The 25075-nt window shown below is 33.8% G+C and overlaps 1 protein-coding gene across 1 annotated transcript in view; it reads right to left on the reverse strand.

Annotated features, from left to right (window-relative positions):
- ANO3 (anoctamin 3) overlaps nucleotides 1-12454 on the reverse strand; it is a 427831-nt gene extending 415377 nt beyond the window's left edge. The window contains exon 1 of the mRNA XM_082342533.1: nucleotides 9610-12454. Coding sequence (XP_082198659.1) covers nucleotides 9610-9763 — 154 coding nt within the window. The 5' untranslated portion in view covers nucleotides 9764-12454. The remainder of the gene's footprint in view (nucleotides 1-9609) is intronic.
- Nucleotides 12455-25075: the final 12621 nt, after the last annotated feature.

A 25075-nucleotide genomic window follows, 5' to 3' on the forward strand; every position in this document is an offset into this window, starting at 1 on the left:
TGAGACTGGAATAAAGAGGGTCGTGGAAATGCTGTGAGACTCAAGTGGAGACCTGAAAATTCTCAAATGTCAAGAAACCTATATTTTGTCAAGGACTCTGGCACAATTTACCTTCTTCTATGTCTATTTTCATGTAAGTTGCTTCTAATTTTTTCTTGTTATAAAAAAGGTAAAACTCCTTTAATATATATATATTACATGATTAAAAATAATACATGATTAATCAAGGAAATTTGGAAAATGTAGCAAAAAACAAAAGGTAAATTTTACTGGGATCGTATACCTCAGGACTAACAGATTTTACTATTTTAGTATATGTTTTTCTTGTATTTTTTGGCACAGATCTCATATAATTATAAACGTCTACACAAAAGTTGTATAAAATATCTACATATAATTTTGTCACCTTATTTAGCGTTATACCCTGAGTATTTTCCATTGCCAATAGCGCTTTCTTTACTACCCATGTTACAAGTCTCTAAAACATTCCCTCTTGGGAGATATGTTATAGTTTAATTATTTAATGAATTCCACACTGTTGGACTCTTATTTCTTATTATCTCTATTAAAAGCAACACTGCATTGAGCATTTTTATTCCATTATTTCTGTGTATATCCCTGATTTTATTTGAAACAAATCCCTAGAAGTTGAATTTCTGAATCAAAGCTATACATGATTTGAAATCCATTTGAAAAATAATGTCAAATTTCTTTCCAGAATAGTTTACTCATTGACCTCTATCCTCCTGCTTATATCACTAAAGACAGTGATTTTCAATTTTGTTTCTACCTTACACATGGAAATGCACTCATATATGCAGAATTTGATTAATTCACAGTGTATACCTGTACCCCACTACTTTATCTCCCACTTAAAAAAAAAATTGGAATTAAAGTGAGATTGATTAACCACAAGAGATTCTTGAATCTATTGTAAAGAGATAATACTTGCAAGCTTCAGTGAAGTACATTTTCTGTAATTGGTCATAAATTATTGGTAGTATGCCTGAATCCATACTTCAGACGAGAACACAACCCTTACTTTAGAGAGAGGTTTCTGTCAATTGTTTCCCAGAAAGAGCTTTATGAATAAAGATTATGGCTATATATCATCATGTCAACCTGAGAATGTTATCATAAACATTTTACCACAAGCCTTAATTTTTTTTTTTTAATAAAGTGTTGGGTAAGCCAAGGTACTGAGAATTATTCCAAAAAAAAAAAACCAAAGTAAATTTTTTTCATCTGGTATCAGGAAGACATGACACCAGAAAACATTTGAGGAGAGGTATCTATATATATGCATCTATCTTTATCTCTATATATTTTAGGAATTCCACCAATTATTATGCAGTAATGCAATGGCCACATAAGCACTCCTTGTATGTTATCAGAAAGACCACTTTTTAATTCATTATTTTGAATTATAATAGATGTACTCAATTCTTAGTAGAATACTTTCAGCAGGCATTTAGTGAAATGATGGTTGTTGGGGTTATTTCATTTTACAACATCGCATTAGCATTAACTTTCCCTTTTACCAGGGCAGCCAAAGTATGCATATTATATGAACCTAGATTGCTCTTCTTGAGACAGAACAAGTTGAAGGCCCCTCGGCAGAGCCATTAAGAGATCAGAGTTATATTAAAAAATCCACAAAGGAAGTGAAGATTTCTGTCAACTGGTCCATCTTTGTAAAGTCATATTAGGAACAAGTAATGCAGCTCCTTCTGTTCATAGAGCTCTCTGTCGGTCCCTCTTGAGGGAAAAGAAGTACAACATATCTCTTATCTTGTGGGAGCTTATTCTCTATTTGATAAAATTACATTGAAAGCTACACCCAATATCTAATAGCTAAAACGTTTAAATGCAAGATTAAATGCAAAAAATAAACATTTTACACTGATATCAGTGCCACATAAATACGTATTATGGGCATCCAATACAGAGAAAATGTTTTATATAAGGGATGAGAAGAAGGGCTTTTTAGAAGGGATTGAACCTGAATTTATCTGAGGGTGATATGTAGATGTAAGAAAAATAGGAAGACACTCTGGCAAGTATATAAATGGATCAACAGCCATTAAACAAGTTGCTGACAAAAGAGTTATAGTTGATTGCAAATTGCAATGATCGGAAATAATCGGGAAAAAATGCCATAACACAGTGATCACGGAAAGGAGCCCTTGCCAACGAACCTGTCGTGACCCCCAACACAAACATCAGTTCTCAACCTTTGCTGTATATGGTCATAATGTGAGAAATTTCTAAAATCTAGATTTCTGGATTATATCCAGAGTTTACTTGTAAAGGGTCTGGGATGGGATCCTAGAATCTTCATGGATTCCAAGTATTCTGGTGATTCTAATTCAAGTGCTCTGTGGGATACACTCTGGCTTTAAGAACTACCTCTCTAAAAGCACTATCCTCCCAGTTGATATGTTTCTGCCCTGAATGACACTGGCAGGACGAGATAGTCACCTATTTCAATCACACATGGATTTTTTTCATAACTAGATTTACAGAGTACAATTTAGAGCAGGCACTAGACCTTCCAAATACTTTACATTTCTCACAGAGACTGGCAGAGAGTTGGGCACAGAGTAGACATCTAATAAACACGAACAGTTGATGATGGTAACACCATAACTATAACTAGTCATGTGGCAACTGGTCATAGTTCTAAGCATCTCAAGAAGTTAGGATCTCTAATTATATACTTCTAACTGAACAAAAATCTTTTTACGTAGTAGCCTGTCTTCTAATTTTTGATCAGAGATAGTCTTCTGGGCTGCAATTAGTTGGATGTTCATCCTCTACCCCAAGGTCAGGGAACACAGAGCCTATTCTTTGGATTTCCTTGCATATCCTTAGTAGTCATGCTCTTCATTTTTTGAGACAAAGAAATAATCATTGCAAAGCCCACCTCATAAAACCCCAAACCACCCATGATGAAGAAAAGCTTGTTTTTATGCTGACCTTAGCACAACTAGAATTTCAGCAGAGTGGTCAGTCATTTCTGGGTTCTAGAACATATCCGGAAAGATAACAAGAGTCAAATTCTCTAAAAAGTGCAGTGACTGAATGTGTGTGTGTGTGCGTGTGTGTGATCATGTAGTTTGACGGGGATATTATGTAATATTTATAATGGGTTTATGTTTACTCCTCTGACTACTACTGAATGTTGTAACACTTTTTGGAAAATATAGCATTTGTCTGGGATCGTATGAGACCTTAAAAATCTGTTATTCTAAGGAAAGTACAATAGTTTATTGTCTTATGACTCAGTTATACTTCAGTGGAGTAGATTTATTTTCATCTGGTATCAGGGAGACACGATACTAAGAAACCGTTGAGGGAAGATAGTTACTTTAATAGTGTGAAATGCAATAGACAAGGAACCATGAGACCCAGCTTCTCATCTTCATTTTTGGTAATAAGTAGCTGTATGACTCTGAATAAATCATTTCAAGTTAATTTTCAGCTATAAACAAAAGAAAACAGAGAGGATGCTTATTTGCCTCAAAATGTTATTGTAAATCCATAGTACACCAGCACCTTGCTAAGATGTTTGGATTTCTTAAAAATAAGAATTTAGACAAGGAAGCAAGTCTCTTATGGAAATAACTCAAAGGCAATTTTAAAAAATACAGCAATCATGTCAACGTCTAGTATTTAATGACAGCTGGTCAAAAGTTAGGATTAGTTTACTAGAAATCATTTGAATTGAATAAGCTTCCTAATTTAAACAGAAAAAAAAATGATTAAAAGATTCTGCAAGTGCCTCACCAAATATATAGAACACATTTGAAATGAATATAGTCATTATTTAAAATCAGCATAACAGTTACTTTTCAATAGGCCAAGTAGTCTTTCCTAGCTTATCAAGTTACTTGTAAATGTTTTTTTTTTTTCTTACAAAGATATCAGCTCAACCATTCTGAATTGAAAATAGCAAATTAGTCTGTAAGTTAGTGATCTATAAATCTATATTTGAAATATGATGAGTGATTATAATACTGTTTAATTTCTCCATGCTTCACAACAGTATTGGGAGAGTAAAATGAGATTAGAAGTGTTTGGTATGCAATTAACATAGTAAATACTGTCATTTTTGTTATTTTTCATTATAATCGTAGCAGCAATAGTGGTACTCATACTTGTAGTAGTATAGTGGCAATAACATTTGGAATTGGAGAAAGTCTGGATCTAAGTTCTTGGTTTGTCACTTACTAAAATTTCACTGTAAAATATCACTGTTAGATATGCAGTTTATTTGTAAAAATGGGAGTAATAAAATGATTTGATATACAGAGTGGTCGAAAAATCAAATGTAAAAGAGCTCTGTAAATTATGAAGTTCTTTGCATATGTTGACACTCATTATTATTGTTATAACTTACATGTAAACAGATATTTTGTCTTTGCCCATCTTTATATTATTGGCTTTACCAAGCTTAATGATGCCCATTGGAAATGTTCTAATTCTAATTGTTTTCATTAAGCTTTTTTATAATTGTCAGTGGCCTTCAAGATCAACTAATCTATTCTAGACATTGTGTAGATTAGGAAAATCATCCAGGAGAGATGTTAAAACCTTGCCTAAGGTGACATAGTTTGTTGGTGACTGAGTGGGACCCTATCCTGATTTTTTATTAGAGTTCTCCCATTACTTCATTAGTTATATAATTTATTCTTTAACACTAAATCTCCAAAGCAAACCTTGCAGGATGTTAGGAAATGTTCTATGTAAAAGCATTCTAGGGTCTAATAAACGTGCAATTCTAGATTAAATGAAATTAAGAAACTTAATCACATACATTCTTGAATATGATAGACTGTATTGTCTGAAACTCTAGAAAAATGTTATACTATCTATTATGGCCAAAAGCTTTTCAACCACTGAAAAATTTTTTTAAAGATTATGCTATTGGCTAAGTGAATTATGGATCACATTGATTGAAATGTTACTTTATCACACTGGAAGTTATATGACTACCAGTGGGACATACCTGTTTTGGAAGGAATAACAGATGAAGGACCAAATGATCTTGAATTCTTCAGAATTAGCACTGCATACTTACCACCACTGTGAAGTATTTACATCAGTACTTATGTGAATTATATCTATACTGTTTCAGTATGCAGCCCATTGTTTCAATTGGATGTTTACTGGTACTGGCTTGTTTTCATATAATTGGGATAACTGACACAACTTTTTTTTTTAATAATGTAAGATTTTATGTAAAGAGGTTATTATCTAATTGTATTGAGGTACTTAAATTCTAAAGGAATGTCACATCCACATCATGTAGCAATAGGTTAATTTGGAACTAGAAAAACAATTCATGAAAAATAGAAATAGGTAGGAGACGCTGAGGAGCTGGCAAAAACAAACAAACAAAAACCAGGCATTCAGAAGCATCAAGGATACAGAAAAAACAGATGTAAAGACAGAGCAGTAAGTCAGTCTAATTGAGAATTAGACATCCATAGAAGCAGACACTAGACAAGGGGAGAAGAAATCTTTTAAAATTGCATTCAGGTTTGCTTCAGTCAGGAATAGTCATGTCTTCTTTCTGCTCTATTATAGTAACTATAACATGAACAAATAATCTGCTTCCTAAATTGCGGGCCTCTAGACTTCAAGTAGAGCCAGTCAACAAAAAGTCATGAAAATCAAAGACATAATTAGGTTTAAGTAAGTTTTTATGAACTATAGATGCATAACAGATTGTCACAGAAAATTAAAGATGTGTAGATTTTATAAATATCTATGAATCAGTGGTAACCACTGTATTTATGTACACATAATTAGTTTCTTATTGTTCATGATGGCCCATGTGTCAAACGTGTACCACTGATCTCACAGCAGGGAATGATCCATTGCTCCACTACAGATTTCTTAAGGTCGAGGAAATATTTGTTGATTTGGCTAGTAGTGTGACATGGAAATAATAATGTTACCTAACTCTCCACAGGGCTAAAAGTGAGAAATTAAATATGTAAATATGTGTATATATATATTTACCAAAGTATGTCAGATATAAACATATGTTTATATATAAATATAAACATTATAGATATAAAACAATTAGAGCACTGCCTGATACACAGGAAATGATATATATGTGCTTGTCATTAATATCACAAAGGGGATGATGACCACGATGGCCATGATGAAATGCTCACAGGCTTACAAGTCATTTAAAGCACATTCCAGAGTCCGGACAGGAAATTTATATCCTCATTACTGATTACTGATTAAATCCATTTCTGGAACATAACAAAGCATTTTTCCCCCACGTGACTTTTTTAAACTTAATTTCCAAGTTGTGTTAAGGAGGAAAAAAGAACACTAAACTTACAGACAGAAAACAGATTAAGAGCTCTTCAGCTTCCCTCTGTCTGTGCCACCTCCCCAACACACACACACACTCTCACACACACAGCCACACACACGCACTCACACACACACACGCACTCACACACACACGCACTCACACACACACCCACACACACACGCACTCACTCACACACACACTCTCTCACACACGCACTCACACACACGCACACACACACACGCACTCACACACACGCACTCACACACACACTCTCACACACACTCACACACACACACATGCACTCACACACACGTACATTCTCACTATATGTATGTGATTTTGGCCCAATTAAACTACTTCTCCGAAATTTGAATTTTTCTTCTAGGGAATAGAGTTTAAGATTAATGAAATCTACCTCACAGGTGTCTTGTGAGAACTACTGAAATTCTGTAGGTATGAGTTATCATCAAGGTATTAAATAAGTGAAAGGTATAAATACCGCTTTTGCTGACAATGGAACATATTTCTTTTTAGGCAGACCTGTTCAACTTTCTAGGGACTAACATTCATCTCTTATACTTTATTTTCCCATGCTAGGAGTATGTGCGTATGCATGTTAAAAACATACTGTCACACCACTGAGATTAAAAGGACACAGCTCTTTCCCTACTTCTACTATCACCTTATTTTCATTTTCATATAGACATCCAAGCACTAACTCTAAATCATGAATATTCAATTAATATATTTTGAATGAAAGGATACAACTTGATTATATTAGAAATAGAGCAAAAAGATCTAGCATACAAAACAGATTCTAGAACGTTCAATGCTCCATAAAAGTTTCAAATGAAAAACAAATTCCAGGTATGTGTTATCATCAGGTAACAAATTGTGTAATAATTTCCACATAATATTTTGGCTGTTAAAATACATGTATAATTTGATTTAAGTAAATACTACCTATGACAGAAAATTCATTGAAAGATAAACTGTACTGTACTAATTGGTAATTCACGGAATCATATTTATTGCATGTGTATCATGCACAGACACAAACAATTGTGAAATGGCAATTACCCTTAAGAAACATAATTTAACAGGAGCGGAGCCATGAGCATATGTATTTACAAAAAAAAAAAAATAGAATGTGAGCATTTAACACATAGAACAAACATTTTGTAGAAGTTTAGCAACAGGAAAAACTCCTTTATACAGAGAGTTAACCATAGGTATTTGGGAATAAAACAGTATTTTATCTCAGTGAGATCTTAATAGAGGCAGGGAGAAAGTTATTGGAAATTATTTTGAAAGAATAATATGCACACTGATTGAAAGTGTAAGTCAATCTTGTAGGATACATGTAGGTTATATGAGGCTGGAAAAGTTTTGGAAAAAACAGATTTAGATCCTAGAGCACCAGGTTTATAACCTAGGTCACAGAGAATTATAGAAATTGTAAACAAAAGTGGAAATAGGTCAGACTTGTACTTACACAGGACTATGTGGCTGTCAATGGGCAAGAGGCTTGCTATGGAGAAGCTGGAGGTGAGATCAGTTAGAAGTCCACACAGGTGCATGCACTAGGGGGAATGAAGAGGGCCAATCTTTCAGTCCCTTAGGCAGGCAGTCAGGGAGTCAAGGCAAAAATAACCTTTTATTGCCAGGCACCCTATTGAGTACTGTGGGCTACAGTGGTGGTCAAAGAGGCGGAGAAGACAAATATTAAACTAATATGCATACAAATAAACACAAACTTTATACTGCAATATATTCTAAGGGGTTATTGACAGAAAAAAGGATGTAAGAAGGAGGAGGTGTTTTTAGGAAGTTTTGCTTAGTTGTGTTGAATTTGAGGCACTGCCAGGATATCAATGAGGAAGTGTCTTCCAGGCTCTGGGTTTATACCTAAGCTAGAGATGTGCAGGTCAACTACATAAAGACAACAATTCAATCTATTGGAATAGATGTGCTGTGACAGAGATGACTAGAAGATAAAATAACTGAACTGGCAAATACTCTATAAATTTTATCTTCCTGTCCAAGTTTCCTATGTTTATTTGTAAAGAACTGACTTTTTCACTTTATGAAATTGTAGGTTCAACACCCAGGAAGACTCTCAATTTAAGAAAAAAAAAACCAATAGCATGGAGATCTCTTTTCTTACAGTTGAAAGAAAATTTACAAAAGATTGTTATATCTCCTGATTGTAGAACTGCCTATACTGTAAAACAAGTCATACAAGACAAAAGAATCTATGAACAAAAAAATCAGTGATTGGTTGGGAGTCACATAAAAATTCTTTTTAAACACCTCAAAATACATAAATGTGCCAAATTCTCTTGGAAGAATCCTCTGGTTGCCAAATGGAATTTATTATTTCTACAAATATTTTTCATTGGACAAAGATTAATGTCCAGTAACATCCAAAGCTATGAAGGCTTTGCTTAACTTTTACATTCACATTATACTGCCTTTTTTATGAGTAAAGATGATCATCTAAATCATAATGGAAATTTCCTTTAGAATAACATTTAAGTATTATTTATTTATTATACAAAATTTTTCTACAAAGCACAATTTATTATTGACATCTCATTAAAAACCAAACCCTCAGAAATTTTTGATGAATGCAAACTATTAGCGTATAGCATTATTTCCTCAAAATTGCAGAGCAAGAAGGAAAACTGAGATTCTGAAAAAGTAAAACCCAAAGGTATCAAAAAAGAAATTCTTCGCCTTGAATTCTATCAACACTGTCAGCTAACACAGAGTCCAAGTTATAAAATAACATAACCAAAAGGAATATTATCTTGCTCTTAATGAGAAAGTAAAACATGTATTATCCTTTATATAATTATGTAAAAGGAAACAGAAATAAAAGAGAGGAATGAAAGATGGCAGGACTTTTTTTTTTTTGCAGTTTATGGATAAAATCCCTGATTTCATCAGTCATCCCAAACAAAACTAAGCCTTGATAGGCTTGAGTGTTCAGACAAACAAAATCTACTTCACTATTAACATTTTTTTTTTTTTACTTCATTGAATTTGTTTTCTGATACTTTATTCTATTGGCAAACCCTCTGTTCTTTTTTATAAAAAAATATTTATATAGTTCAGGAAAAAATAACTCAAGAAACAAATTGGCATCAGCTATACCACTGCAAAGTAAATGACATCAAGATTTATTTTTTATACATCTGACATTTAAAAAGTACAGATGTAAGTTAAGATACTCAAAAATATCAATCTAAAGTTTAGCTTACCAACAGGGACAGAATTCGAGTGCTGAAGTTCCAATTGACTAGAATCACCAGAAAGTTCAGTCAAGCAGGTTAAAGTAAAATCTGGGCTGGAAGCATGCTCATGTCTGAAGCATTCAGGAGAAAGATAATCCAGTTCAAACTTCACAGCTGACATTGCAAAATTCTTAAAGAGCTATCTAAATCAAAGTTTAAACTTTGATTCAAATAGTTCAAACTACTGAAGTTTTAAAAATCATAGGAGGGGGAAAATCACTGTTTTATAATCAGTAACAACCCCAGGCTTTCCAATAATTATTTTCACTTGGAAATCTAAAAGAGATAAAACATGCAGAGCTGACTCTCTAAGAAGTTTTCTGTATTCACTCCTTTCCTAAGCAATTGACGTCAATAGGATGGATGGATTTTACAGTTGTTTTTCTTGAAGATATCTTGCTGCCTTTAAATGATAGCAGCGCTAAACCCATCTCAGAGAGGCTGTGATAGAAAGTAAAAGGAGCTAAGTGAAGACATAGCCAAGGCAGCAGAGAGATGCTTTTAGTAACTTGGTATTAGAAGGTCTCATTCACATATCTCTGTACAAAAGATCAGCTGGGTGGGGCTAAGGACTGTCAGAGAATGTAACTTTATTCCACTGGGCAGCTCATCAGAGGAATGTCTTAATTTGGAAGGAAGTTAATTCTAAATTATATTTCCTGGGTCAGGATTGTGAGACTGTAGTCCTGATGCTTATTGAAATATGCCTGTGATTATGGAGAGTAAAAGATGAGTTAAACTAAACGGCTCTGCACAACAAAAGAAACAATCAACAAAATGAAAAGGCAACTTATGGAATGGGAGAAAATATTTGTAAACCATGTAACTGAAAGTGTTTAATATCCAAAATGTACAAAGAATTCACACAACTTGACAGCAAAAGAATCCAATTAAAGAATGGGCAAACAACCTGTATGTCTTGGCCAACAAGTATATGAAAAGGTGCTCAACATCACTAATCATCAGGGAAATGCAAATAAAAAGCACAATGAGATATCACTTCACACTCATTAGAATGGCTATTACCAAAAAAACAAAACAAAACAAATAAACAAGAAATAACACATGCTGACAAGGATATGGAAAAAAAGGAACTCTGCACTGTTGGGGGAATGTGAATTAGTAAAGCCACTATGGGAAACACTATGGAGGTCCCTCAAAAAATTAAAAAAAATAGAACTACCATATGATTCAGTAATTCCACTTATGGATGTACATCCAAATGAAATGAGATCACTATCTTGAAGAGAAATCTGCACCTCCATGTTCACTGCAGCATTTTTCACAATAGACAAGACATGAAAGCTACATAAGTGTCCATTGATGGATAAATAGATAAAGGCAATGTAGTGTATACACAATGTACTATTATTTAACCATTTATTTCTTCATTCAAGTGAGTATTTATTGACCCTGTATTAGGTATTAACTTAGATACAAAAATGTCGAGGCAGGCTCGCTGGAAAGGATGTGGGCTGGATATGGTCTCAGTGGGAAAGAGAGGTGTGATTGACTAGAGATTTTAATTATGACGATGGTATTAGGTATGGCAATAGATGTGCTACACATGAGGAATGGCAATTTTACTTCCTATGTTCAGCACTCTTTGAGAAAGTAAAATATATATAATAGGTTTGCAAATCCATTGCTGTTACAATATAAAAAGGATTCTGGACAAAAAGTGACATGTCTTACTCATCATTAGTTACTGTAACTGAACAAACAAGTAAAGAAAACTGGCTCTCTGCTTCACATGCTTTTATAAACTATAAACGTCATCCATCCCTCTGTACTCGTAATACTGTTATATTTTGAGTATCAATATATGACACATTCCTATAAAACTACTTGAAATTCACTAACATTTAAATATATTTTATTAATCACATCTATATATCTTCAAAATTTCTTCATATATATGTGAGAAATGTTATTGATTTGCTCTAAGACTACTGTTAATACACAGGTGGATTTATAAACTACACACAATTACTTGATATGGTCCATATATCCATAAACTGGGAATTACTATTCTCTAGTATATTAGAAATAAGATTTTATTGGTATGAATAATATACATGAGCAAACTCTGTCAACAAACTCACTTCACTGTCCTTTTCCACTAGTGATGTAGGTACAAATATCTGAGGCCTGAGTAATGTTGGTAATAAAGAACCTCTCCTTAATGTGGCTACTCAAGACCTGGAACCCTCAGCATGTTTCTATTCCTGGGCCTTTGGTCAGAATCTTTTACCTTCTACCCAGACCTCTGTAGACTTCAAGTCTTTTTTTAAGTCAAGAAGCACTGTATTCCCCACCTCTCCCCCCCACCAGCTTTACTGAGGTATAGTTGATATATAACATTGAGTAAGATGGAGGTGTTACCTAACTTTATGGTAGACTTCAAGTCTTTTGTGAAGTGTTTTCTATGACATCTTAGCTAATACTTATATTCAGAATAGTTTTCTGAAAATCTTTGGAAATACCAGTGCAAACTTTTTACTCATGTCATCTTCCTGATACCTGGAACTTGTCCTCCAAGATTTTTCTTCTTAGAGTGGGAACATAAGATGGCAGGAAACAGTGCACAGAAACATCCTTCCTTTTGATTGGTCTAGCTCCAAATATTTTTCTCTCAATCTGGATCAGTTTGTCTCTGTTATTATAGTAACCACTCACTTGCTAGTGGTTACAGTAAATTCAAGTCTCTGGTCATTCATTCATTCTAAAATATAAACTGCATTTGCAAATCTTTGTCCTTCTCAGTAATGCTTAATTTTGCTATAATCTGTCTTTGGTTCTCTTAACAGGCCAAAGTAATTATTTTATTTTGAAAATAGTTAAACTTATCTAGAATAATTGCAATTTTAACTAGATCATATAATACATTTTTAAACAAGTATAATAAGCTTGCTTTTTACACAGGCTTTAGTGTACTTACAAATCCCCAAATGAACAATTGTTAGAAATGTAAGTCAGACAATATATTTTCACTGTCTCAGATGCTTTGCTCTTGGATGCACTGTGTGAAACAATTCACTAGACATATCATTTATCATTTTTCTGGTTTCAGAATAACTCTGAGCCCACAGATTTATACTCTATCCTTTCCATTGAACTAACCAACTAAAATCTATAGAATATCCTTGAACTAGTTGAAGAAATTTTAAAAATCTAGGAGTAGCAGAACAGTAAACATCAGAAAATTTTAGAAAATTCTGGAATATATGGTGGAGGCGAGTGCTAAACAAACTGAATAATGAGCAACTTCATGATGGCAAAAAGAAAGTTACCTAGAAGTAAGTGAAGAGTTTTACTCAGGATGACCATGGACAAATCCCCCCCAGTTCAGAGCCAGAGAGACTGAAACTAAGACAGGATATGCTGCTTTGTCCCTAAGCATCATTTGATTCTAACCTCCCAATAAGAAAACAAGAGATGAGTGCTCAATCATTTCCTTAACTGAATGTCAGGGCAAGACAGAGAAGGAAGCATTCCCCAGGTAACTGCAGAGTGCCCCCCCAAAACTGAAGAAAGTCACTCTTCTCAGTAGTGAAATTTTAGTACACACTCAGCCTCCCCCAAACCTCCTTCCCTAATTCCCATTAACAGTTGCACCAAGTTCCATCCAACAGGGGTGGAAGCAAAAGCCAAGCCAGTGAGTAAGTCACAGGAATTTGGTTATTTTAACAAAATCCTCCTCACAGACTACCCAGGAGTAGCAATTGGTACAGCTCATGTGTTGAGTAAAATGCAGGTCGTTGTCTGTCAACCCACGAGCCATTTCTGCCTCACGGAGAAAAAAAAAATTGAAGAGAAACAACAATTTAAAGAATCAAATTGAGCAATCAAAGAAAATGAGCTTCACCATATCATAGTAAATGCAAAAAAAACCAACATAATAATTTTACTCCCTAATTTCAATGAGATTTTAGAGGATATTATACGCATATGATAAAAATAAGCTGCTAGGAAAAGGAAACAGAGTAAAGAAAAAGTTGTTTAAAGTAAGTAAAAAGAACACTTAAAAGTCAACTCAGTGGAAGCACTGGATAACAGGGGCATCACTGCTAAAAATCACATTAATTGATTAGAAAATCAATATGAAGAATTATTTTGAATATAGAGTAAAATATAAGTTGGAAATTATGATAGATAACAGAAAATACAATATGTATAAAACAAAAACTAATAAAGAATAGGACTTATGATGAAAATATAAGAAAATGAAAACACTTAGGTTTATTGTGTGTAAGAAAATACTGATTCTTTAAATTCAAAAACCTCATTAACATCAACCAAAGGCGCCAAATTGAAAGAAGGTACATACCTTGACATCAAACAAATTTTGGGGGCTTCCCTGGTGGCACAGTGGTTGAGAATCTGCCTGCCCATGCAGGGGACACGGGTTCGAGCCCTGGTCTGGGAAGATCCCACATGCCGCGGAGCGACTAGGCCCGTGAGCCACAATTGCTGAGCCTGCGCGTCTGGAGCCTGTGCCCTGCAACAAGAGAGGCCGCGATGGTGAGAGGCCTGCGCACCGCGATGAAGAGTGGCCCCCACTTGCCGCAACAAGAGAAAGCCCTCGCACAGAAACGAAGACCCAACACAGCCATAAATAAATAAATAAATAAATAAAATTAAAAAAAAAAAAATTTTTGATGTGATCTGAATTCCACAGTGAAAGATAATATCTAACAAGTTTCAATATAAAGTTGAGAGTGATGGAAGCAGTGTTGTGCAAATGTGACAGAGTGGAGGACTTCTTGGCTTCAATGTCAAATGAGAAAATAATATAAAGTGAAGTTCACAGGTTTCTGTTTAAAAGATATCATGTCTCCTAAGGAGATATTTCTCCAAAGAAGAAATACAGATGGCCAATAAGCACATGAAAAGATGCTCAACATTGCTAATTATTAGAGAAACGCAAATCAAAACTGCAATGAGCTAGCACCTCGCACCAGTCAGAATGGCCATGATTAAAAAGTCTACAAATAACGAATGCTGGAGAGCATATGGAGAAAAGGTAACCCTCCTACACCGTTGGTAGGAATGTAAGTTGGTACAGCCACTGTGGAAAACAGTACAGGGTTTCCTCAGAAAACTAAAAATAGAATTACCATATGATCCAGCAATCCCACTCCTGGGAATATATCTGGAGAAAACCATAATTCAAAAAGATTCATGCACCCCAATGTTCAAAGCAGCACTATTCACAATAGCCAAGATATGGAAGCAACCTAAATGTTCATAGACAGATGAATGGATAAAGAAGATGTGGTACATATATATATACACAATGGAATATTACTCAGCCATAAAAAAGAATGAAATAATGCCATCTGTAGCAACATGGATGGACCTAGAGATTATCATACTAAGTGAAATAAGTCAGACAGAGAAAGACAAATACCGTATAATATCACTTATATGTGGAATCTAAAATATGACACAAACGAACCTATCCATGAAACAGAAAATGAATCACAGACATAGAGAATAGACTGGTGGTTGCCACGGGGGAGGTGGGGTAGGAGTTTGGGATTAGCAGATGCAAACTGGTATATATAGGATGGATAAACAACAAGGTCCTACTGTATAGTACAGGGAACTATATTCAATATCCTGTGATAAGCCATAATGGAAAAGAATATGAAAAAGAATGTATATATATGTATAACTGAGTCACTTTGCTGTACAGCAGTAATGAACACAACACTGTAAATCAACTATATTTCAATTAAAAAAAAGATATCACGTCTCCATAATTTAAAAACATGATAATAATAAAATATTATAAAACTAGCAAGATTCAAAATTATGTAACTCAAGTGTTATTTCTGAAAACATTATTTGAGGAAATACTCCAGCCAAATGGGGAGAAAAACAAAAGAGTCAGGATGAGGGATTCAAAAAAGAAAAACAATAAATAGCAAATGGTGAGTAAAAATAATCTGGTAAGACAAGTATTTATGCCTAAACAATTGCTGAAAAGTCTGTTCTGGAACAATACAAATAATTAGAAGAGAATTTCATAATTTATTAATTGAGATTATTTTTTAACAGGATTTAAGATGAAGAAAGAAAACTTTATCAATCAATAAATATAAGACTAATTAATTGAAAGGAAACATTAAAATAATGATGAACAGATAAAAAGGGGAACAAATACATAAAATAACAATGAAAGTGGTGTAATGACCATACTAAACAGGGACTCAGAATTACCTACTACTTTTTTCCCCTCTTCCCTTCAACCCTGACACACTTCAAATCACATTCCAAATTCCAGATAGAAATGTTATTTATAATAGATTGCTTCATATTGAAAAAAGGTATAAATCACTGAAAATGTTATAATAGTTAAGGACATATATAAAAGGATGTTAAAAATAGTGTGACTCCTAGATCAGTTTTGGTCAAGGGACAATACAATTATAGCAATTATCTACCTAAAAACTTTTCAATAATTATGCTTTTTTTATCCTCCTTTCTGCACTGCCTAGTAAATCTAGTACATATTAATTGAAATGATAATAATGAATATTCTTATTTCATTCCTAATCTCAGTGGAAATTTTTCAGTAATTCACTAAGTATGTAGTTTGTCATATGTTTTTTGTAGACATTCCTTTATTAGATTCAGTCCATCCACTTTATTCGTACTTTGATAAGAATGTATTGCTTTTATAAACAATATATGGGAGTTGACTTGTGCCAAATGCTTTTTCAATATCTATTGAGATGATTAATACGTTTTTTCCCTTTTAATGTGGTACAGTGATTAACTGTTAAATTTAAAACTGATTTTTATTCCTATATTAAGTTCAACACTGGCCTTGATGTAATGATTATTTTTATGTGTCACTGGATTTAAATGCTAATATTGCATCTATGTTTATGAGATAGATCAGAATATAATTTTCTTTCTTTAGTCCTTGTAAGATGTGGTATTGAAGATGATGCTGTCCTTACATAAAATAGTTAAAAACTATTATTTTTCCTATTCTCTGGAAGAATTTCTTTTTAACACTGGTATTATTCTTTCTTAAATGTTTGATAAAACTAACTGGGGAAACTGAGTTTTGAAGTTTTCTTGCTTTGAAAATTCTTAATTATTAATCTAATCTCTTTAATAGAGACAGAATTTTTTTTTTTCCTTGAATCCCTGAGTCGGTTGTGGAATGTTGTCTTTCTCAAGGTATTTTCCCTTTCTATCTACTTTTTAAAATTCTTTTGCACAATGCTATTAAAAACATCCTCTCCATATCTTTTTGATGTACATAGGATCTGAAGTTATTTCCATTTTTCATTCCTGTTATTGATAGTTTATGCCTTCTTTCCTTTGATTTGATCAGCCTTGTTTAGGGTATTTTCACTTCTATTAATGTTTTTAAATTGACAGTAGTAAGCTTTGTTGATTTTCTCTTATCTATTTGTTTTACATCTCAGTTTCTACTTTTACTTTTAAAATTTCCTCTTGCTATTTTCTTTGGAATTAATTTGCTGTTGTTTTCTAGATTCCTAAGAGGCATACACAGATTTTCAATCTTTCTTCTTTTCTAAAGTATAAATTTAAAGTTACTTATTTTCCTCTGAACATGGCTTTAACAATATTTCATGTGTTTTAATATACTTTGTTATTAATAATTAATATTATTATCATTTTTATTCAATTCAAATTATTTTCTAATTTGCACTGTGATTTCTTCCTTGAATTACAGGCTACTTAGCACTTGTTTAATTTACAAATTTGGGGATCCTTCCTTCTTTCCTTCCTTCTTTTTTTCATTTGTTGGTTTTACTGATAAGTTGGGTTGTATCACGGCCAGGGACCATGATTTCCATCTTTGGACTTTTACTGAAACTTATTTAAGAGCCAGAATAAGATCTTGGGTGCAGTATTCTTACAGGTCAGCAAGGCCATTTGTTAATCAAATTGTTTAAGCTTCCAAACACTTGGTGATTTTTATCTACATGGTTCATGAGTAACTGAGAAAATTCTCTTACAATTTTTTACTATGAATGTGTATTTATCTGTTTCCTTCAATTTTTGTCATGTTTGCCTTATGTAATTTGAGGCTATGTTATTAGTGCAAATGCAAAGTTATAACGCTTCATAGTGGATTTAACCTTTTTTTTTTTTAATGATATACTCCTCTTTATGTCTACTAATATTTATTGACTTATAGTCTGCTTTATCTGATATTAGTTTAGCAACACCAGGCTGGTTTTTGTCAATATTTGTATAGTATAACATTTTTCCACCTCTTTACTTTCACGCTTTTTGCATTATATATTACAGTTCTGACTCTTCTAAGGAGAATATAATAAGATTTTTTAAAATCTCAACGACAGCCTTTGTGCTTTAATGGTACTTAATGCATTTACTTTAAATGTAGTTACTGATATATTTAAGTTTAAATCTACCATTTTTTTTTCAATTTGCTTAACCTTTTGGACAGAACAATGGTTTTGTTCTGCTTTGTTTTTGTGCTATTCTTATTTTCCTATAATGTTATTATACATACTTCAATCTTTGCTTAGTGATCATCATAATACAGCATACTTAGTTTAGTTTAATAAATTGGCGCTTTTGCCACTTCTTTAAAAATGAATAGACCTTAGCACTTTTTACCTCCCTTTATTTGTCTCCTGCCTTTTGGGGCTGTAACTCTAATTCTGTATATATGTTTAATCCCTACAAGAAAATATTATCATGGTTTCACTTCTATTTACTCAAATATTTACCCTGTCCTTTGCTCTTCACTTCTTTTTTGCAATTTCATATTTTTCTAAAACTTCTCTCAGATTCTTCTATCTAACTGCCTTTGTTGTTTTCTTTATTATGGGTTTTGTAAGCCATGACACTTGTTCACAAAAGTGGCTGGCAGAGGCAGCAGCAGAAAATATTTTTCTAACTGTCATTTGTGATTGTTATGGGATTGAGTGTGTTGCTCTAGTTACTTGATCTGAGGGAAATGTGTTTTATCAGCAAGCACTCTTCCATGGCAAAGAGAATCAGACTAGGGTTTAACCCATGTGTGAAAGTGAAGAGACTGCTCAGTACATGTGATCTCTCACATTATTGGATGAGACTATGGCAACAGATGGAAATGTAGTGTGAAGGTTTCTCAAACACTTCCAGGCTTAGTTAGACATAATGAGGTAATAGAAGTTGGTCTGTCTTTAATGCTTGTTCTACCTGTAGGTTTAGAGGTTTCGCTTTACTCTGTTTCCTGTTTTTGTCTCCCCAATTGTCTTTAGATTTCCCTAAGAATGCCTGATTAAGCAGAGTCTACACACCCCAGCTCTTTTAGTTGGAATCCAGTATTACATTACTAAAGCCCTATTGTGGTGGTGCTAAGATGTGGGGGGGAGGGAGCATCCTATAATCCTGCGATAAATTTCAGTCTTTTAGGTCCTATGTCTCACTCAATTTTAAATAAGAAACATATCCCCTCAAAAGACAACTCACAAGTTTGTATATTCATCTATAAATGTCAAGGCACAAATGACACAAGAAAGCAAGGAAACATCTTCTTATTCTTTTACAGATATAATCTTTTTTCCCCGAAATTTCACCAAAACTAATTTCTAATTATTGAGAAAGTTATTCATTTAACCTCTGTTGTCTCATAGCCATTGTATATTGGACTTATCCAGGAAGTGTTAATACATTTTCCTTGGCCACACTTCGGATTTACAGAAGCAGAAATCCTTGAACTGGAGTTAGAGGAGCTGAATGTTTCAACAGCCACCTATACAATCTCAGTAATGAGTCATATTTAGGAATAAGTGGATTAGATATCACCTAAGAACCTTTCAGTTATTCAAGACGCTATGATATAAGATTCTAAAGACTTTATATTAGCTAGCTCCAAAACAATTCACTTAATGTTTAAAAGCAACTTAGAGATCATATAACGCAGACTTTTCATTTTATTCTATAAAGGAAGTCCAATAGAAATTGGCTGATTTGCCTAAACTTCCAAAATGAGTTATGAATATGAAAACCAAGACAAAGTTCAGCTTGAATCATGAGGCGTTTAGTGTCTTTAGAGCCAGAAAAAATCAGTAACAAGATTAAAATAGACTGCTTTTACTTGGTATCCAACTTTAACTTTACTGAATGTTATTGTATCTTATCATGGCTTTTGATCCTAAATCTCCTGATTGATCATTTTAACCTACCTAAGAGTCTCCAGATACCATTTTATACAATACCTCACACATATCAGGTTCACAAACCATGTTGAAGTTGCTCTAAACACTATGATCAATCAAATTGATTACACATCCAAATATATCTTCCCGAACACCAACAACTACTGATAGTGGAAAAAACGTCCTTATCTCATTACACTTACAGTTCACGTAAGTAACGCGTATTCCCAAAGCCCTGGGTATTTGCTTACTAAATTTCTCAAGTGAGCTTCTGAGAATTAACTTCTGGGATTCAATCTCACACACCAGTGTATGTTTAAAAACTCTACTTAGAGTTGGAAATATTCTACTTAGCACAAGTTTTATTAGAAATAATGGAAAAGTTATTTATTTGAATGCATTAGCTGCACATTCCATCTACTTCAAACTATAGCCACAAAAATCCTTTTTGTCAGACCACCACTGCACTTACCACATCACATGATTATTATCTTAAACCAAAGATGCATTATGGGTGTTCTTAAAAATTAGTTTAGAGCCAAGCAATCAGGCATTTATAAGCAAGTCCTAGGATAATATCATGAATATATTTTTCACAAATATAGAGGCTTCATAAAAGAAATTTGCAGGGAAAAAAGGAAAAGGAAACATTTGTTTTTCTTGGAGCAGGGCAGAGATAATTGTGGCCACTTGTGGAGTGTTCTGTGTTATAAAAAGCCTTACAATTCTGACTTGATCCTAGGGCACACAGGGTTAAGGATAGATGTGCCTCTTAAAGTTCCTAGTTCATGAAATTGCACATTACTATTTAATGAAGAACTTAAATTACATATCTCTGTAGAGGTACAAAGATAGATGGAAGTATATCAGAAAAAAACAATCAGAACTTTGATTATAATGGTATGAAGAAACATCCCTATAAAACTACAGACTTAGTTTAATGGATATCTTACACTATAACATGTTATTGTGATACAAAATAATGATTTACAGCAGAGATAAAATATTCATTTTCCTTATTTTTCTTTCAAAATAATTAGAAACGTAGCACAGAGTAACTGAAAAAGTGGGAACTCTAAAGTCATATGAACCTGGATTCAATCCTGTCTTGGATATTTAGTACTTACGTGCATCTGTTAAATTTATTTGACATATTTGAATCTATTTTCCCATGTGTGGGAAGTGAAATAGTGATACCCATGCCTAGAAGGATTGTTTTAAATATATTCAAAGCTGCTAGCATAACATCTGGCTCATGACCACCTATTCATTCAATACATGTTTAAAAAAAAGAGTCTGCAATATTCCAGTCATTGCTTTATGCATTGTTTATCAAAAGAATAGAAAAGATAGAATAAAGCCAACAAAGGTACAATGTGACCTAAAGAACAATAAAAAATTATTAAAAAGCAAAAACAAAACAAGTAAGAAGATAGCATGTGAAAGGGTGGTCAAGGAAGGGCTCTTGGGAGATGCTGTCTGTAAGGAAAAAAGGGGGTGTGCTTTGTAGATATCTGGAGCAAGAGGCTTCCAGGCAAAGGGAAGAGTCCATAAATAGCATATGTACTGCATCTGTTGGAGGACAGTGAATTTGTAGAGGTTCTAATAGGTCCCTAGAATGTAAACTAGGAGACAACATCACAAAGAGCATACATGCAGTAAATTCTATAGCTAAGAACTAGGACACAGGGATCAGACTGTCTGTCTTTATCCTGTGGCAAGTCACTTAACCTTCTGAGTTTAGGTTTACTCATTTGTAAAGTAAACCTCCTAAGGTGGTTGTAAGAACTAAATGTGTTAATAAATAATAAAGTGCTAGCACATAGCAAACACCAAAGACTCTTATTTCTTAAATTAATACCAAACATAGAATAGAGTATCATGCTTCCCCTATTGGAAAATCAACTTCCATTTACCAAGAATATAGTCCAATGAGAATTCTTGGATTAACATTTTGAAATTTATTTTATTTGTGTGAATCTTATGGGTGTTTTCTATTTTGAAAATATGTCTTTCCTGCTCTTCTCTTGTTTTATTTTTAGGTTTCTTTTAGATAGAGTAAGTATTTTGTTTATTTCCAAACTTTAGAAATCTTACTTAAGAGCTCTGCTATGTCTTGAACATCAGTGAGCTATACAAACAAACATTTTGAAAACTGATGAATCATAAAATTCAAAGAAGAATTTTAAAATTCAAGAATAAATAGTTTTGATGTTTTCTTTTTGAAAACTTTTTACAGTAGGGTTGAAGATTTTATCTACTTTAAGCATGACTGGAATTTGGCATTCAAATAAAATGCAGATCTCATAGCCTATAATAATGCCTTTTGTATTTAGACTATGAGTTTGCTGCTTGCTTTCTCATGCATTTTCCAACCCAATCCTGACAACAGTACAGTGAAGTGGGCATCATTTCCCCTACTTTAAAGAGGTAAAACCTAAGAGTCATACAGAGTTAACTTAAAATAACTGTGAGGTTAAATGTTAGAGGTAGAATTCAATCTTAGATGTTTTACGTCCAACACATATTCCCTATTGTTATGGTCTGAATATTTGTGTCTCCCCAAAATTCATGTGTTTAAATCCTAGCCCCCCCCAAAGTGATGGTATTAGAAGGTGGGTCATTTGGGGTCTGCTTAAGTGATGAGGGTAGAGCCCTCCTGAATGAATTTAGTGCCTTATTAAAGAGAGATCTCTAGTTGCTTCCACCATGTCAGGATACAAGAAGTCTGGGACCCAGGAAAAGGGCCCTCACCTGACCATGTTGGCTCCCTGATCTTGGACTTCCAGTCTTCAGTACTGTGAAAAATAAATTTCTTATGTTTATTAGCTACCCGGTCTGTGATATTATGTTATAGCAAGACACCTATCCAAAAACATCTACTGCTTTCTGTTAGTTTTGCAAGCACCCAGTCTACCATAAAGCTCACACTAATGGCTTCAGCTCACTGATTTTACTAGTCATATAACATACAATTGGGTTTGTGTTTTACAACTTTGTATATAATATTATCTCTTCCAAATGATTATAAACTCCCTGAGAGAAGGACTGAATATTATATACATATATGTATATTTAATCTTTCAGTGTCTATAAAATGGGTATGAATAGAAAGGGGTTATTTGGAAAATCTTTGATAAGCAAATTAAAATATCTGCACTTGGAAAGATTACAGGATTTAGAGCTACAAAGATTTAGACTGAAATCTGTTCTTTGCCATTTCCTAGATCTATGATCCTGAGCCTTATCTTCATCTTTAAATAAGACTAATAATTTTTTTCTACCATAGTCATTATATGGATTGAATGTGTAGAGGAGCAAAAATAACTTTCCCTCTACCCTTCTGAGTTTTTAGCTGAAACCACTTAGTAAAACACAGAATAATAAGAGAAAAAACAAACAGAAGTTTATTAAGATGTATACCTCATATACATGGCAGATACCCAGGGAAAATGAATAACTTCTCCAGGTGGCTTAGAATTCTAGCTTAAATACCACATTAATAAGGAAAGGGGAGGGAGGATGTAGATCTTTTAGGGGAGAGTACAAAGCTTGTCTAGGTGTTGGGTCAACTTCTAGTCTACTCTCCTGTAATAAGGGTCAATCTTCCCTGGCTGATGAGACTCCTGGGAGGGGCCTTATGACAATTGAGTTCTTTTGGGGGGATTTGTTTTTAGGCAGGTAAGAAGAGTTCAGAGTAAGCCTCTCCCCACATTTGCTGTTTTTCCTGTGCCAATAGCTCAAAATAATATATCAAAGGGACATATTTGGCATTGGCACATCCCAAACTCCTACAGTCATATTTTGGGGTGGCCTATTCTGCTACCCTTCAAATGTAAATCATCTACCATGATCTCGGACACATTATGGCCATTTCAAAGGTATTGGTGTTCCTAGTCCCCCCACCCCTCACATCTGTTGGAATAAACTGAATGAATATTACATGTTATATTTTGCAACAAAAATAAGCTCATCTTTAATTTAGTATCCCAAAGACTCATGAATGCTCTTGGTTTATCTTTCAAGTTATTTAGTTTTGAGAAGAAAAATATGCTTTTCACCCTTAGTAGCAGACTGTGCTCCATTTCACTTATAATTCAAATTTAGATTTTCAATTCTTCCTTTCATTTAAATAATCTTTGAAAGGATTCTTCCATGACTCTCATCCAAGAATATGAGAGATATGGGAGAGGCATGAGAAAGTCTTTACATATAATGCCATATAATTATCAAAACTATACACCTTAATGTATAGGGTGGATAGTGTCTGGTAATTTTCTAAATTTTTATAAAACTTTTGAAGTCATCTGTGGCAGCCATGAGAATGTAGCTTGCAGATCCACACCTATAGAGAGACTAATTAAGAGCCCTACCCATTACAATCTGAAATTCATTGCAATGTTTTTGCCAAGATCCCACTTCCCAAGAGCTGCTCCCAACCAATGACAGTGTGGCAGGGCTACTAAGGCAGACTCATTCCTGGAAGACTCGGAACTCCTTAAAGGATTCTGACCTTGTCCAAACTTTATTAAACTGTACTGCAATCTAGGAAAATTCTACCCAACCTTCCCTCCCTTTCTGCTTCACAAAACGTTGAATTTACCTCACAGTTTACTTACCCTCCCTGTCTTTTCTGACATCTCCCCTATTTCCTTTCCAACAGGTGCTTCCCTAATAAAATTCTTCCACATTTTACCCTGTTTGTTGACTGGTTCTTGAAGAAAACAGATTAACACACCATGTTATTGTCAAACTGAAATGTAAACAGGAAGAACGACTAGGTGCTAGAGGAGGTGGAATGCATAACACACAAAAAATTGAGAATATTTAGGTAGGAGAAAAGGTTTATAACATAGCCTTTAACAATAAACTATGCCAAAAGCATCCTTCCAAAATGCACACCTGAATATATTTTAAAAGACCTTAAAAATGTCTTAAGGTCTTGAGGTCAATATGGTATAGGGAAAAATTGTGGACTTCAAAGTCAGCAAGATTTGATTTGAATAACAGCCCTTCTACTTATGGGCATATGCATGTAAAATTAGGTGAGATACTTAACCTTCTGAGTCTCATTTACCTTTTACATAAAATAAGAACGATAGTTAAGTCTTACAGATGCAGCTATCACCCGTAAAAATGCTTTCACAGTACCTCTGTGTTGTTTATAACCTGTATCTTGAATCTAGTGACTCCATCCTGATTTGTTGCTTTGTACCCTCACCTGATAACCATCTTGATTCCTGATCCATCATCTCCCATCTTTATCT

Source organism: Balaenoptera borealis, assembly GCF_965194805.1.
Source record: "Balaenoptera borealis genome assembly, chromosome: 11".
Classification (NCBI taxonomy): Eukaryota; Metazoa; Chordata; class Mammalia; order Artiodactyla; family Balaenopteridae; genus Balaenoptera; species Balaenoptera borealis.